This window comes from Cynoglossus semilaevis, chromosome 5 (assembly GCF_000523025.1).
Source record: "Cynoglossus semilaevis isolate Cse_v1.0 chromosome 5, Cse_v1.0, whole genome shotgun sequence".
In the NCBI taxonomy this organism is placed as follows: domain Eukaryota; kingdom Metazoa; phylum Chordata; class Actinopteri; order Pleuronectiformes; family Cynoglossidae; genus Cynoglossus; species Cynoglossus semilaevis.
This window is the reverse complement of record NC_024311.1, coordinates 19,203,485-19,219,457: the sequence shown is the minus strand read 5'-3', so window position 1 is coordinate 19,219,457 and position 15,973 is coordinate 19,203,485. Positions and strand designations below refer to the sequence as shown.

Sequence of the window (15,973 nt, the reverse complement as noted above, 5' to 3'; positions counted from 1 at the left end):
TTAACTTAATTAACTTAAAATTAACTGAACTAATTTATATCTTTTACATTTGAGCATAAGCAGTGGCACAAAAACATATAAAATGTAAAGAAGTATGAATTCTCGAGCTGTGAAACCGTTCCTTTGATTCTCTGCTGTGGCTCTGTTCTGTGCAGCAGTGGAACGTTCTCCACTCCATTTATATTAATGAGGCAGAGCATGGGCACAGTAATTACACCGAGGCTGTGATGTTTCCCTCCAGGTAGAAAAGGTTGGTTGGAGGAACATCCATTAGGAGAAATTCAATATTTGACTCAATTGTATTGTTTTTGTTTGTATAATTTTAAACTGTGTCATCATTAAATTTAATGCCTTTAGAAATAGATAAAGTTTGTACTGAAGGTTCATAAGACAATAAGTTCATATTCTGACTGTTTGAGTCTCTTCCTTCGTTGTGACAGAAAAGTCACCTGACCAAACCCCTTCAATCGAGTTTGCTTCGAGGCAGGAACAGTGTTAGCTACCTGGGGCAGTTTGTCGCTGCATTCGTGTTTGTGAAGCGGTGGCATTGCCGACTGGGCCGGTGGACAGTGCAGCCCCTCCGTCCTACCCTTGACAGAATATTCCGGCGTCCGTCCCTCTGTGATGAGCAGGGTCAGGAAGACCAGGAACTCCTCGGCGTCGTACTCGAAGAACTCCTCGGCTGCATCTGGAGGAGGCAGAGAACCAAAGGTTACTGGACGTTCTCTTTTTCACATGTCACTACAAAAACCTGCAGCACGGTTTCACAGTCGTGCTGTAAATAAAAGTCTTCACTGCTGTGGTCATCACACCTGTTTGGTTCTCCTCACATTTTCAGCTGGAGTTTCAGCTTTGGCTTGAAAAGCTTGTTTTGAGAAGCAGCTGATGAGTCAAGTGTTGGTGTTGTTGTATTTACCTCCATCATGTCAGCTGAGCACAGAGGTGTAACCACGCACACACCCGTGACATCACACACACACACACATTTACTTCGCCCCTGGACGAAGAATGACGTGAAAAAATAAACGCCCCTGGACGAAGAATGACGTGAAAACAATTAATAGAAAAAACCTTTTCTGTTTTTTTTCTTCTGATCCGTAAAAAACATTTTGGGAAAAAATATCAACATCAACGAGTCACACTGAAAAGTAAACCATGACATCATTTGATTTTATTGGCTGTCTAATTTCAGAGAAGCCTTGTGATTGGACGGTGATCAGTCACACAGAGGCTTTTCTTTCTTCCTCTTAACTTTCCAAAGCTAACAGTCGGCCATGGTGGCCCAGGTCAGTACAGCAGTGGGCGTGGCCTGTTCACCAGGATGTTGTTAGTCTCCTGTCATGGCAACGTCCACAGAAGCCTGCTCTGTTTGTGTTAGTGTGGAAGTTAGGAACTAAAATAAGGTATATTTTTAGCCGTGGACTGAGGAGCCCTTGTTGGCTCCGTCTCCTCCTCTCTTCTCTCCAGAACTCTCCCAGAATCCCGCAGGAGGAGGCAGCTAATATTCAGCAGAAACAGGACCAGGAACAGCCTCCTCAACAGTCTTTGGACTTTTCCCAGGACAAATCTAACGTCATCACGGAGTGCAATGTTGTTGTTTTTCTTTACATTTCTTTTTTTTTTTGCCGTGAAAGTCAGTCCTGCGTAAGGACAGAGACACAGACACCGTGTCCTCAGTATCAGAGCAGGGCTGCTGAGGACAGATCCCCTTTCAGCTGGCTCTGCAGAAGTGTGAGCTATAAGCTGTTGCATGTGTGTGTGTGTGTGTGTGTGTGTGTGTGTGTGTGTGGAGGAACACGTATTTCAGCCAGCCAACCAGTCACGCACAGTTCTCCCAGGGAACTCCTCCCACATGCCTTTGAGCTGCTGCTGCACGTGGAGCGAGGCGCACTCCAACACAAAACATGAGGGGGGGGGGGGGGGGGGGGAGGGGGGGCTGTAGGCTGAAAAAGCACAGGCTGAAAGAGACAGAATGCGAGGCTATATTCACACACCATCTCCGCTTCTTTATGGGCTGGAATCAAAAAGCTCCAGACAAAAGAAAAGAAACCAAAAAAAAAAAAATGACAAGAAACAGAAAGGAGGAGGAGTCAAAGGTCAGGATCCAAGGTCCCAGGGTTCATCACCTGAGACTTGAACACATGAACGAACTGGATTTACAAAAACCTGCAGAGAATAAACTGAACCAATAATGAGAATAGATTTAACTGTCAGGGAGTCAGGACTGAAGGCTGGTGAAGGGGGGGGGGCAGAGGAAAACAGCCACTGAGAAATGGTGTGTTACCCCTGCCTCTCAGTGCACACACACACACACTCTCTCAAACCCACCTCTGAACAGAGGTTTCACGTTGCTTGGGGAGGGGGGGGGGGATGTAAAGTAACTCATAACTGATACAAACTGAAAATTCATTTACTTTCTAACTAATTCTTGATTAAATAACCAACAACTAATTCCTGTTTTGTTTCTGTTCCTCTGTTTATCAGGACTTTCAGCCCGTGCTCTGTGTTCACCTACATCAACAACAGCCTTTAAGGCTAATTGGAACGCTGAGCCAGTAGCCATGTGGCAAACGAGACCCTGCCGTCCTCCTCCGTTTGTTTACGACCGTGTTCCATTCAGACCGAGCTCAGAGCGCAGCGTTCACGTCTTCTTCCTGTCCTCGTCGCTGATGGATCCATAAACGCACCATGACGGCGGCCACGTTACTCAGAACAACAGCCACCGATCAAAGTCCCCGTCAGGACACTGCAGCCCTGAGCTCCGACGGACTGGAAGAATGGTGTAAGCAGAATGAGATAAGAGCGTCTTCAGAGGAGGACGAGCAGACGAGCTCACGGACGGAGGCCCAGCTGTGCAGCCAGAAAGACAGAAACCTTTACAAGAATAAGGATAATTACACGCTCTTGTGGTTGAGGTTGCAACAAAAGGCAAATGAAGTGACATCAGCATCAGCTGAGATGATGTTAAATTTAGATTTTTGAACAAACCCATGGGAAACGTAACAAAATGTCCAGTTTTTACTATAGTAATGAGACTTGCTGCGAAGGGCGAAACAAATGTGAACATTTTCAAGAGCATCAGCAAATGTCCCTGCTGTTCTGAGTACACCAACGTTTAAGTCCTCTAGAACAAACACCAAGAGTCCAACTGGTCCATTTTCTACACTCCAATAAATGGTAAAAACAGAGTTGATCAGTGAAGCTGCTTCAGTCTCTGAAAAGACGTGACGATGTTTAGGACATCACAGAATTAGAATGTTGTAATCTTCAGTTCACATGATTGAATTACTGAGACCTGCAGAGGCCAGATAACCAGCCTGCAGCGGAGGGCTGTGTTACCGCCTGGTCCAGGAGTAACAGCAGCAGCAGTTACAGCAGCAGCAGTAACAGCAGCAGCAGCAGCAGCAGCAGCAGCAGCAGTAACAGCAGCAGCATCAGCAGCAGCAGCAGCAGCAGCAGTAACAGCAGCAGCAGTTACAGCAGCAGCAGTAACAGCAGCAGCAGTTACAGCAGCAGCAGTAACAGCAGCAGCAGTTACAGCAGCAGCTTCAGCTTCAGCAGCAGCAGCAGTAACAGCAGCAGCAGCAGCAGCAGCAGCATCAGCAGCAGTCTGCTGATCTTGCTGAGGTGTGTCAGCTCAACACTTTATGATATCGCGCTCCGTCTGAACGGAACAAAACCATTTATCATTCTGGTCGTGTCCCTGACTGGATGTGGTCGAAACAAACGCTCTGTCGGCTCCACGACATTTAAGTAACCGATGACTTGTTGCAATGACCTTGAAACATGTTGAGCATTAAAATGTGGAAAAGCCGAGGCGGATATTTCCAAATACAAATATCAAGTCTTATGCAAAACAACGTTATTTTGTTCTCAGTCAGATCAGTTCAGCCATTTATGCATTACCTGGGAGAACATTTGAATAAAATATTTCTTCCTAAGGCTGTGTATTAGAGAAGAACAGAACCCACTGCTGTGGGGCTTTAGATGAGATCATAACAAAAAAACAACCCTGCCATAACCAAAGTAAACGTCATCATCCGATGGCTGTGTGTCGTTTCTAATTCATAACCAGGATGTAATCCATGCAAACAAATCTTTTCAGAGGAAAATCCCGTTTTCATTTCTTTTGTTTCATTTTCACTCCTCCATGCTGTGGAAGCAGAGTGAGTGCAGTGAAGGTCCTTCCACAGTAAACCTCCATATTGCAGCCCAACTCAGATAAATATAGACACAAGTTGGTAGCTCTCATTTGACTGTTTTTCTCTCCCACTCTGAAGTGTCACTTCCCACACTCAAACATTCTATGACTTTCTGACTGCGTCTGCCTGCAGCCTCCACACCGACTCCCAGAGGTTCAACTATCTACAAGAGATTTTCTGTAAAACAACGACTTAGAGCCAACGGCCGCGCTTCGTGATCTTTACGTTCAGTAGGCAAAACAGAACTACAACGAGTGATTAAAAAAAATACAATTTTTAGAAGAAACTGAATACAGAGGCCACATGAAGTCAGGAGGCAGACGTGATGGGTCAGCAGCGTGAACACCTGAACTGCAGCGTTGCTCTCGTGTGTCTATATTTGGAGCTCAGTAGAAGGAAAGTGTGAACTGTGTCCAGGAGACTCTTTTCCTTCTGTCTCCGTCTTTTTCACTAACGGAACCAAGGACACTTGATTTGGACACGCCCAAATCAAGTGTCCTTGGTTCCGTTAGTGCTTATGTGGCGTCAGCTGTTTCAAACAGGCAGAGGCCACTTTGATTATTGGAGCAGCTACCAAACAAACAAACAAACAAACAGACAAACAGACAAACAAACAAGAGATCAAGCTACAGGAAACCTACAGAACCCTAAGATTGTCTCGAGTCCAGAAATAAAAAAGGCAGTAGAGCAGGTGTGGTGATGACCTCCTGGAAAAACCTCCTGAGCAACAAACACTGGGACAACCTGACTATCTTTATCTGGCAGAGAAGAACCAAACATCACGACTCAACTCTGCCTCTTCAGACCTTTGGTAAAAAACAACAATTTGACTTTGATAAAACGCTGATGGGACAAATGTCCAGCACAACGTTATTCTCTGTGGTCAGTATCAGTACATTGTGATCTGTGTCTTTTATGCCCCACCCACCTGGTCAACTGCCCCTCTGTCTGACCCCTACCCTTGGATGAAACACCACCTCTACTGTACTGTACTGTCTTATGATCTGAAGGGTCTAAACCTGCAGACAGCCCTGGACACACTGAGGGACTGACCCGGGTCTGTGTGAACAGCTGAGGTGTTCATGTGTGTTTGACCTCAGTGTGTGTGAAGATAAGAACGTGACACGTGATTCATCTGGACGTCATGTTGCTCCGAGGTGCAGCGCTGCCTCCACTCTGTCCGTGATAAGACGGTCAGCTGAACATGTCTGAACAGTCTGTGACATCAATCCACAGTCCCTGCCAGCTCAGCCTTTCCTGTTTCTGTCTGCCTCGTGCATTTAAAGATTAAAAAACAAAACCAAACAGTGGAGGTGCAGCACCAACAGCAGCAGCAGTAACAACAGCAGCAGCAGCAGCAACAACAGCAGCAGTAACAACAGCAGCAGCAGCAGCAACAGCAGTAACAGTAACAGCAGCAGCAGTTACAGCAGCAGTTACAGCAGCAGGAACAGTAACAGCAGTAACAGCAGTAACAGCAGTAACATCAGTAACAGCAGTAACAGCAGAAACAGCAGCAGTAACAGTAACAGCATCAGTTACAGTAACAGTAACAGCCAACAAACCGGTCGTCGTCCTCTGCCAAGAAGCCATAAAGAACGGTAAAGATCAGAGTTGGAGGAAAAAGCCAGTTCAGATTCTTGTTTTAAAATGTACACAACCAGTTCACACAACTACTGTGGAGCAAACTTCTTTAACAGTTTGAAATGTTGTGTACTTGTACTAGGACTAGTACTAGTACTAGTCCTAGTCCTACTACTAGTACTAGTACTTTGAAGAAAACATGTTGGGAGTTAAAAAGTGAGTTTTATTTTCCCACTTGTTTTACTTTATTAAACAGATCAGGGTTTGGATCAAGAACTGTGTGTGTGTGTGTGTGTGTGTGTGTGTGAGCATGTCTCTCACTTACACTCAATGCAGAAGGGCAGATTGTCCTCCGACATAGCAACAAGCCCTGATTGGCTGAGGAGTTAGTAAGGTTCCAGCTGAGCAGAAGTCTCCGTCTGTTTTGTGAACTCAGCTGCCATTATTCTCCCAGAGTCCACACACACACACACACACACACACACACACACACTGTCAGCCACAGAGTGCTGTTGATTAGAAGCTGAACAACATATAATCTATTGAAGTCACATGGGAACAGAGCCGTGGAAAAACAAACTTTTCACATCGAGGTATAAACAGCCGCCTCAGCTGATGTGGAAAAACCAGGTTTTCACACCAATTCCCTTCTTTCACACATACATGAAGTGGAGCCACAACACTGCGACTCCTCTGAGTATTTCCAGTGTTAATCCATGTATAAATATTTTCAACAGAGCGGTTTCAAAAGTATATTTTTAGCAATAGTGCCGGTCTGTACTAGACATGGGAATAACTCCAATTTAATGTCGGTTACTGCAGTTATTTTCAACTTTCTTCTGGGCTCTTGTTAACAAAATCCCCTGAAAAATCTCCAGGGGAACAAAACTGTTGTCGACAACAGGAGCAGGATTTCACTGCAACTACATATTGGTGACGTGGATTCAGTGAGTCGTGGTTTTAAAAAAACAAAAATTCATTTTTAGACGTTTGTGTCCAATGATCTAAATCTGTGATAAGAACTAAACCAAAAACTATCCTCAAACCTGTGAGTTTACACTGGTCTGTTGACCTTGATTACACACCCTGGGGGGGGGAAGGGGGCTAAGCTCATGTTATTAAGGCATGAGTGGTTTCAAGCTCATGTTATTAAGGCACGAGTGGTCCTTCTAAAGAGTATTGTCTATGTTACGTAACATTTCACGTGGTGAATAAAGTTGCTCAGAGCTGCAGTGGTCTGACGGGAGGTGAACACTGGGTGTCACTTCACAGCCACTGTTAGAATGTGTCATGACTGTGTCTCTGGTCACCACTTGTAATCACATCTCACATTGTTGCTCCAGATGCAAACACACAGAAATCATGTGTGTTTGCACAGACCTAGCAGTGTTAGAGCGGCGACGACTGACGGTTTTTGGCCGACTCCAAGTTTGTATCTTTGATATAAGCTGACAGTGTTCTTTATCCTCATAACCAGTTAGCATGGATTCTGTTTCTGTTGTGACTATAACAAGGTCCTAAATGAGAACCTGTTCCTCTGCACCCGACGTTCTGACAAATAAACGTAACAGGTCTGAACAACAAAACAGTTTTATATTTGCAGTGACCAAACACAGATGTAACCTCTGGGTTTTACCACCTCGGCCTGGTCACCTGACGGTTAAGACAGCTCCAAATACAGACGTGTCTGGGTTTAATCAATGCAGTCTGTTAATATCAACTGACAGCAGGACTACGGAACAGCAGCTCAGGTGCAGGATAACTAAAGTACAGGTCCAATAAAGACGCACCAATCACAGTTCTTTTCTCACATGTTCAGTCTCCGTACATGCTGTGTGTCACAGATCAGATCTCAGTAACACATGATCTACTGAGCTCTCCTCCACCAGCCCCCGTCTCCTCCGGTGGCAACACCTGACCCCGAGTCTGGGCGACAGCAGCTTCAATTTCAGCAGAGTGACGACCGGTAGGTAAAGAGTTGTAGGGCAGTAGGACAGGCTGGATTCTGTTGGTAACCAGAGCCACACAGTCCAACGTGAACAGGCTAACCTTTGAACCTCTAACCTTTGAACCCTCAGGTGCTACTGCTGCCAGTTTCTAGAGAGGAGAGAGAATTGAGCAACACAAGCAGTTTCTATCTGAATGTTGCCACGTGAAAAAGTGTGTCAGATGGGAAACAGAGAGTTTGTGCAGGTTTGTTGACTGGAACAAACCGCTCCAGACCAGACCAGACCAGACCAGACCAGACCAGACCAACCAGGGTATGTTGCCATGTTGAGTTGAATCAATCATGATTAACCTACAGCTTTCCTGTGATTAGTCAGATTTAAAAGAAAAAACTGCATTATATGACCTTATATGACCAAGCCCTGGTTCTAAGTTCTGATCACAGCCATGACAGCCCTGGTTCTAAGTTCTGATCACAGCTATCGTTGAAACAGGTGAGACGATGATGATGAAAAAGTTCAGCCTGGTGTCAAGTATAACGTGTGTTATCTGATAGTGGGATCATGGGAGTCTGTTTACACAGTTCTCTTCCTGAACATGTCCTAATGAAAAAAGCTCTGTCCTGAATCCTGATGGTCTGGATTACATTCTGTTTTATCTCTTTATGAATTACTGCTTCACACGACTCCACCAATGCAGACGTTTTCCAGGACCAGGACGACCTTTTTGTTGAAACACATCACACACTTTGCATAGGATGAGAGAAACAGATCAAAGGTGTGACGAACAAGGATGAGATTAAAGTGAAGCTTATGCTCATTAACCCCAAGGACGTGTGGCGTCTGAGCCTGACTTTGACTGCAGTCACTGGGGGTCAATAATAAGATATTATTTCAGTCAATGCAGTGGAGTTTAAAAGTTCAAAATTAAGCAGAGAAAAAGCTTCATATATTGGATTTATTAAATAAAATGATTAAACTTTAATATAGTGGCAGCTTGAATTTTGTGTTTTTTTTTATACAAATGTTCTGCTTGCTTGTAAAGCAAAAAAAACAGTTTGCTTTGAATCAACTGGGAAAAAACTAAAGGACGGGAACATCATACAGGACACTTGGAATTAATTAGTTAGGGTGATTATGTCAGTACAGAAATGTTATTGAGAGTCTTAATTAACATCCTGTTGTTATTCAAGGACTGTCACAAGATGTGTTCAAACATTTAGAGCTGATCTGAACAAAGTAAAAATATGTTTTAATGGACTTTACATTTTTACACTGACTAACAAAGGAACAAAGGAACAGCCTCTGACTGAGGGTGGGCCGAGGTCAGGGGTCACAGGACAGTGACACTGGTGAGTCTTATTAACACAACACTACCTCATGAGAACCGAACACCAGGTCCAGATGGTTGTTCCTGCCCCTGCAGGGCTCACGCCTGCCTGTGTTGGTGGAGCCACAGGGGCAGCAGGATGTGACGAACGGTGGCAGCGGAGCAACAGAAACGCAGGTCGTGCTGATTCCACCAGTCTGGTGCTGAGCTCGGGTTCTGCCTTGACAGACACACAAGAGGCTGAACTAAATCTGTTCACTGGGTTTTATGATGGTGTGTGACCTGACTGAGGGAACTGCTTTTCACACACATTGATTATATAAATACATCCATGTGCATGTGAACACTTGTCCCTCCTGATACTGGTCTCATGACCTTAATAGAATGTTCCAGCATTATGTAAGAGCATTACTGGACTGGGAGCACTGGGCGCACAGTCTTACCAGGCAGCTAATGCTAGGAGGCTACGAACAGCCCAACGTGTCACAACAACTGTGATTTAGGCTGAGTTCTCTGGAGGTCAGGGTTGTAATTCACAACTGAACCTTTACCACGACTGGAATTCAATGCCAAAGGCCTGAAGAGAATGTTGTTAAATGTCCAACATCTATGTTGACTGTGGCGCTTTATTGAAAAGGCAATATAAAAATGGACTTGGGTCAAACCAAGTGTTTAATGTTAAACAGTGGGACAGTGGTTCTCTTAACACAAGTAGGTCCACTGAAGAAAAAAGATGAAATCCTCTGTAGGTTTTAAACTCACGGTGATGAAAATGATGGACACTTTTAATGTTTTTGCTTCCGCTGCAAAGACTCTTCACCTAACGAACCTCACGATTAGAAATGAATGATAATTAACGTGGATAATGGGAGACGGACGTGTGACAGGATGTGGTCTAGAGAATGACAAAACGACAGCACTCTGAAGCCACGGTGGTTGCAGAAGATATTTGACTCAATAATGACTCAACCACACAACAATAACACAAACAAACAAACAAACAAACAGAGTGGAGTCCAACTGGGCGACAAAAGTAACACAGGACGGCACCTGTTGTGGCAGCCTTTTACCCCATTACCCCAGGGTAAATCACTGAGTGGGAGGAGGTGGAGAGAGCAGAGGGATGGACAGGTGTCCAACAGGACAGGACTTTATGTCACTCTGCATTATCTGTGTCTCCCATCAGTGAGAGTGTAAACTCTGCTCCTCCAGGCTGAGTCTGGAACATCTCAGGGCAGCTGTGATGGGACTGACGGCTGGGCAGAAGGCAGACCGTGTGGGGGAGGTGAGGAGAACTAACTAGTATTCAGTTTCTCCTTCAACAGCCTTGGAGTTGGAACATTTTCCTGCCGACAGGGAAGAGCAGGACAGTGACGGGGATCGGCCAATAGTCTTGCAGCCTGACCAACCCTGAGATCAGCCTGGTTTGTTTCTGACTCAGCTCAGGCGGAAAACACGAGCAACCATAAGTCTCCATTCTTTCACTCTTTCATCAGTCGTTTCATCACACAGTTCATTGTCACAAACTAAACCAGTTTGTCTGTCGTTCAGTCAAACATATGTGCGACCCTCTGCAAAAACAACGCACCATAATAAAACCATGTCTCTGGGGGACACAAATAAAACCAAGCTGCACCTCAGTCCAGCTCCACCAGTTTGAAAGCTGATACGACCACAGGCTTCACCCAGCTGCTTTAAATATGTCCTGTATCTTCCATTTTTTTCAGGCACATGTGAAGGATGTCATTTTAGCCACATGATGTAACAGTACAGTATGTATTAAGACCAAAGCAATCTGTTGCATACCCCCTCTCCCCCCCCTCCCCCCACACACACACAGAGTCTTGAGTCACAGCTGAGCTCAGAAAAACAACAGGGTCAGATGACGGTGCAGCCACTGAGGGCTTTTCCTGTACTGTTGTAGAAGGAGCAAGGTTCACAAAATGACAACAATTAAATAAAGCACCAAAAGATTTCTGGAAAAGAAAATGTATATATCTTTTATGAATTACTTTTTTGAATCAGAGGACAACTATAGTGTTTTTTGTGTCACATGGCAAATTAATAACAGGAAACTTTGATGAGACAGCATTAGTGGCTGCCAGTCTCCAGCGGCGACTGACTTTGATACTTTGTCTAGTAAAGGACGTCAAGTTTGTCCTCCCACCAAAAAGTTCAGATTGAACTAAAAAACAAACCACACACACATTCATGTAAAAAGTATAAATCCAGGAGAAAATGTATGAACTGACGGTGAATAAAACAGTTTAACAGGAAAGACGACACTTGATTTGATCCAGCTGGTTCTTCTTTCTGATGAACAGGTTTTATATTAGTCTCATGGAGTTCTTCTGTGTCTCCACCACTGCCTGGTCTTAGAGTGTCTTTAACATTTTTTAAATCTTTGTAAAAACAGATCAGACTGTTGGAACTGTTGGAACTTCCACGGTGCTCGAGGTGGAGCCAGCGGCTAAGAATAATGGTTTACAGCACAACACTGTGACCAAAACCCACAGCTACATTTTGACACTCGCCGACCTCAGAGGTCACAGCTGGCTGTCACAGACGTGTGACTGTGTGATGCACATGTCATGACTTGTCCCGCTCTCACCTCAAACATAACAAAGCCAGTCTGAGCCGTAGACCATCAGCCTCACGTACAGTACTGTAGGAGCACAGACCGACTGTGACTGTGACTGTGACGGTCCTGACTGCTGGCTGTACTTTAAACAGCTCCTCTACCAACAGCAGCTGGTACACCTGGTACAACAACAGCAGCAGCAACAGCAGCAGCAACAGCAGCAACAGCAGAGTGACTGCAGGTAAAGAAGTGGAGCTAAAGTGACTGAATACAGTTCTGCCTGTACCAGCCTTCAAGATTACAGTGTAATTAATCGGTGTGCGAGCTTGTCATGGTGACTGACAAAGCATGAAGGGTGGAGACCAGTTGCACTGCAGCAATATCAGTCCTACAGGCCTCGTATCGTTGGCTCATATGAGGCAAGAATACAAAAAAAAAAAAGAAAAAGAACGTGGCGTTGATATTTCATCATAAAGGAGTCACTGCAGCCCCTTCTGGTGCCAGGACGTACACAACAGCACACTGTCTGTCAGTGTGTACCTTTACTCAGCAGAGTCACACCACACAACCATCTGCTGTCTGCATATAAAGGATCCTCAGAACAACTGGAGTCCTCACACAGCACATGTTTACAGTGTGTGGTGAAGTTCTTCAGCCAACACGCTGCATTGTGCTCCTGCTCAAAGCCCTTTCAAACAAACAGCCTGTGCAAGATTGACTCAAGCTAATCTCATCATGATACAGAACAGTGGGTCTGGTGTCAACATTTTTTTTCTTCAATTTTTATGTCTATTGGTCAGTCTTCTGTCCCTCTGGACAAACAACATCTATCAGCAAAAGTCATGACAGAAGTCTCTCTCTCTGCTGTCTGTGCTGTCTGTGCTGTCTAACTCATGACAGAAGTCTCTTTCTGCTGTCTGTGCTGTCTGTGCTGTCTGTGCTGTCTGTGATGACATGATAACTGTGGTTTATTCATTTTCTACAATGATTAGGAGCACAATAACTCATTCTTATAAAACATGGTTGTCCAAAGGTTTTCAAGGGGAGATTCTGCAGCATAAAAAGGGGAAGAACTGCTCCTGTTTTGACTATGTCTGTATTGTGCTTTTGTATCTAAGGACATTACATTTCTATTACATGATGATTTTGTGCTTTTGTTTAGTTGATAATGATCAGCTGTCCAAGCCACAGCTTTGGTGGAAGATTTCAACAAAGCCATAATGACTTTTGTTGTATGTAGACATAAGAAGGATAATATTATAGAAGACTTAAGATATACTAATATTTATTAAAGGTAGGTATATTTTCAATCTAGAAGTTTTGTTAGCGTGCTAAAATGCTAACTAATGTGAGGCTTTGTTTTTAAGAGCTTTGACTACAAGGCCACACTGGTGTGGCTTTGTTGCTAGATTTGTAAGTAACAAAACAGAGTGACAAACATATAACATAAGCTAACCAATCTCCAAATCGTTCTCACACAGACAAAATAAATAAATAAGTTGCTGTATGTTCCAGAAATGTTGGGTTTTGAGTGATTGATTTAGTCCTGTTAAATAACAAGTCAGACCAGCTTTAAAGTGGACTGTAAACAATCAAACATGGAGAATTATTTAGATTACACTAGAACAACAATGTAGGCCCCAAAAACAACAGCAACCACAGTCAAACCATGAAGGGTTTCCACTCTGTCCCTGTTCAACCTCTTGTTGCAGATATGGAGACATGTAAACAGGACGTGGATGGCATACAGCAGAGTGGGTGTAGAGACTATGTAGCAGCAGGCCGGGGCAGAACAATGTCAAAACAAGAGATCCTGCTGTTGGACACACTGGGTCAAACATGCAGAACAGGAAAAATCAGATGATGTTGATGTTGTCTGTCACAACATCTGACATTAGATCAGAAAATGTGTGTTGCTTACACATGTCCTCACACAGGTCAGAATTGTTTTGTTTTGTTTTCCCTTCACATAACCAGTGACAAGGCTGATCAGCTGTTACATAATGCCCAGTCTTGAATGTCCTCTCTGGAGTCCACTCAGGCTGAGGAGACCCCCGTCCACCCCTGCAGCCACGGTGTTCACTGTGTATCTGTAAATGTGGTGTCCACTCACCTCGGTCGGTCTTCATGTTGTCCAGTGTGACCAGGCTGCCCTCGGGGTCTCGTGCAGGGTCTTCTCTCTCCTCTAAACACCACATTCAGCCTTGACAGCAACACCAGCAGAGTCTGGACCCCGAATCCCCCCCCCGTGTGTGACCGAGACTTGCTATGTGACCTAAGCAACAATATCAGCTGTAGAGCCTCCGTGTTGTTGCCAGCAGCCCCTTATCCAACAACAAAGCATCGCTTTGTTAGCATGCTACTGTACGCTTCCATCCAATGGCACTGTATTGTCCCAGTGACTCACACAAAGACAGACGAGAGCGAGTACCAGCCACAGTTGGTGCTTCAGGTACTGAACTTGTCAGTCCGCTCGCTGGCGACTAACCGACACTGGCTGTTGGTCCAGTAACGATCACACCGACTGCTCTCATATCACACGAGCCAAAACCATAAACGAGTTGCGACGCATTTTTTGGGGTCTGGCTCGTCGCGACAACACAGCACTGCAAACTCGGCAGCGTCAGGAAGGTCGACCAACTAACAGTGTCGTTACTGGCAGCTGGAGGTGAAACGTATGCGGGTGAAGACGAACACAAACACCCCAACCCCCCGAGTGGCGCAGGTAGCCACAGCACAGCTACGGACACCGACGCTGCCGACGGACGCTCTCTGTGTTCTCTGCTACGAGAAAAGCATATTTCATCATTTTTCACTTGTCACGAATATAAAGCCCTGACAGTATCAGGCGGACGGTCTCCACTGTCCCACGGACCGCGACGCTCCGAAAGTCTCCATCTAGTGAACGTTACAGACCCCCACCTGTACTGACTTCCTTTGTGAGCCTCAGTAAAAACTTTCTCAACATCAGTGACTCCGCGTCGCCCAACTGCTGCGACGTTTCCGCAAAATGAAAAAAAAAAAAACACGCTGGCCGAAAACGAGTCGCTGTTAAAGCGCAGAGACTTTTCGACAGCGCTGCGAATAACGAAGTGAGAGACGGTGGAACTGCGGTAAGACTGAGGCGAACTGCGGATGAAAGGAAGAGTGTGAGCTCTCGGTCGTGATGCTTCACTGTCTGCCTCCCCTCCTCACTTCCCTCCCTGCTGCTTGTCAAAACAGATCAGTGCAGCTCCAGTCACGTGTCCCAACAACAGTCCGACGTCACTTCCTCTCTCGGACAGCCTCGCCTGAACTTGCAGCCATAGCAACCAAGCGCCAACTTTGACGCTTGCTGCCAAACTCACAACAACAAAAGAAGAGTGGACTAAAAAAAACCCTAAATTAAACTTACAGTATTTAATTTTCTTTGACAAAGATCACATTTGTCTCAAAGATGGCGGCGGACACCCGAAGAAGAAGAAACCTTAGGCTACTCTGATTGGTCAATGAACTTTGGCACGTGAGCCTTCGTCTTATTCCGTGATGAACATTTTGTCTTTCATGGCCCCTCATTCATATATAAATGTAAAAATGTTATTAAACTAATATTACATGTGGTTGTTGAAGTGCCTTCCATCGTTTCCTTATATACAAAAACAAAACTTCGGTGAAAAGTCGACAACATTTCTTATGGACCTTTAACGCCAGCCTTTAACAACATAAATTACATTACCATTAAAGCAATTACAACATGTATATACTTTATTTATGATTGATGTAATTTTAATGTAATTTAAAAAAAAATGGAACTAGTTTGTTTGTGTAACAGCAGAGTTCCTCAAATCTAATATGAACAAAGCAGTGGTTCTGTAGAAAAATACTTTCGTAAGCAGTACTCTGATATGAAGGATTTTAGAGAACTCGTGTTACTTTTCATTTGTTATTGTAAAAGTGAGGAATTCTTGTTTTAACAGTTTTAATACACGATCATTTAGTGCTTTTGTTAAAATAGAAACTTTGCTGTTAACAGATAAATATATAATAATAATACTGTATATATTTTTGCAACAACAGTGAAACAAACAAGGGTTTTCACTCTGGCCCTGTTTGACCTCTTGGGTGGATGTGAAGCAGCTGGGTCAAACATTTTGGTCAAACATGTTTTTGGTAACAATGCGAACAATGAACTACATATTTAATAAAAAAAATGCCTTTAGATAATATACAATAATCTGATACAGAAGGTTTCTCAGGATTAAACATGTTTTCATATTCAATGATTTATTGATTAACATATATTATTAATATTTATTATTCACATATATTTTTCTTTCAAACCTATGACAAT

The 15,973-nt window shown here is 44.3% G+C and overlaps 1 protein-coding gene across 1 annotated transcript in view; it reads right to left on the bottom strand.

Moving 5' to 3' along the window:
- Nucleotides 1–15,191, bottom strand: part of atosa (atos homolog A) — a 27,770-nt gene extending 12,579 nt beyond the window's left edge. Inside the window, exons 1-2 of the mRNA XM_008310977.3 lie at nucleotides 13,757–15,191; nucleotides 504–688 (exon numbers count right to left, since the gene is read on the bottom strand). Of these exons, the coding sequence (XP_008309199.1) occupies nucleotides 504–688; nucleotides 13,757–13,841 (270 nt within the window). The 5' untranslated portion in view covers nucleotides 13,842–15,191. The remainder of the gene's footprint in view (nucleotides 1–503; nucleotides 689–13,756) is intronic.
- Nucleotides 15,192–15,973: the final 782 nt, after the last annotated feature.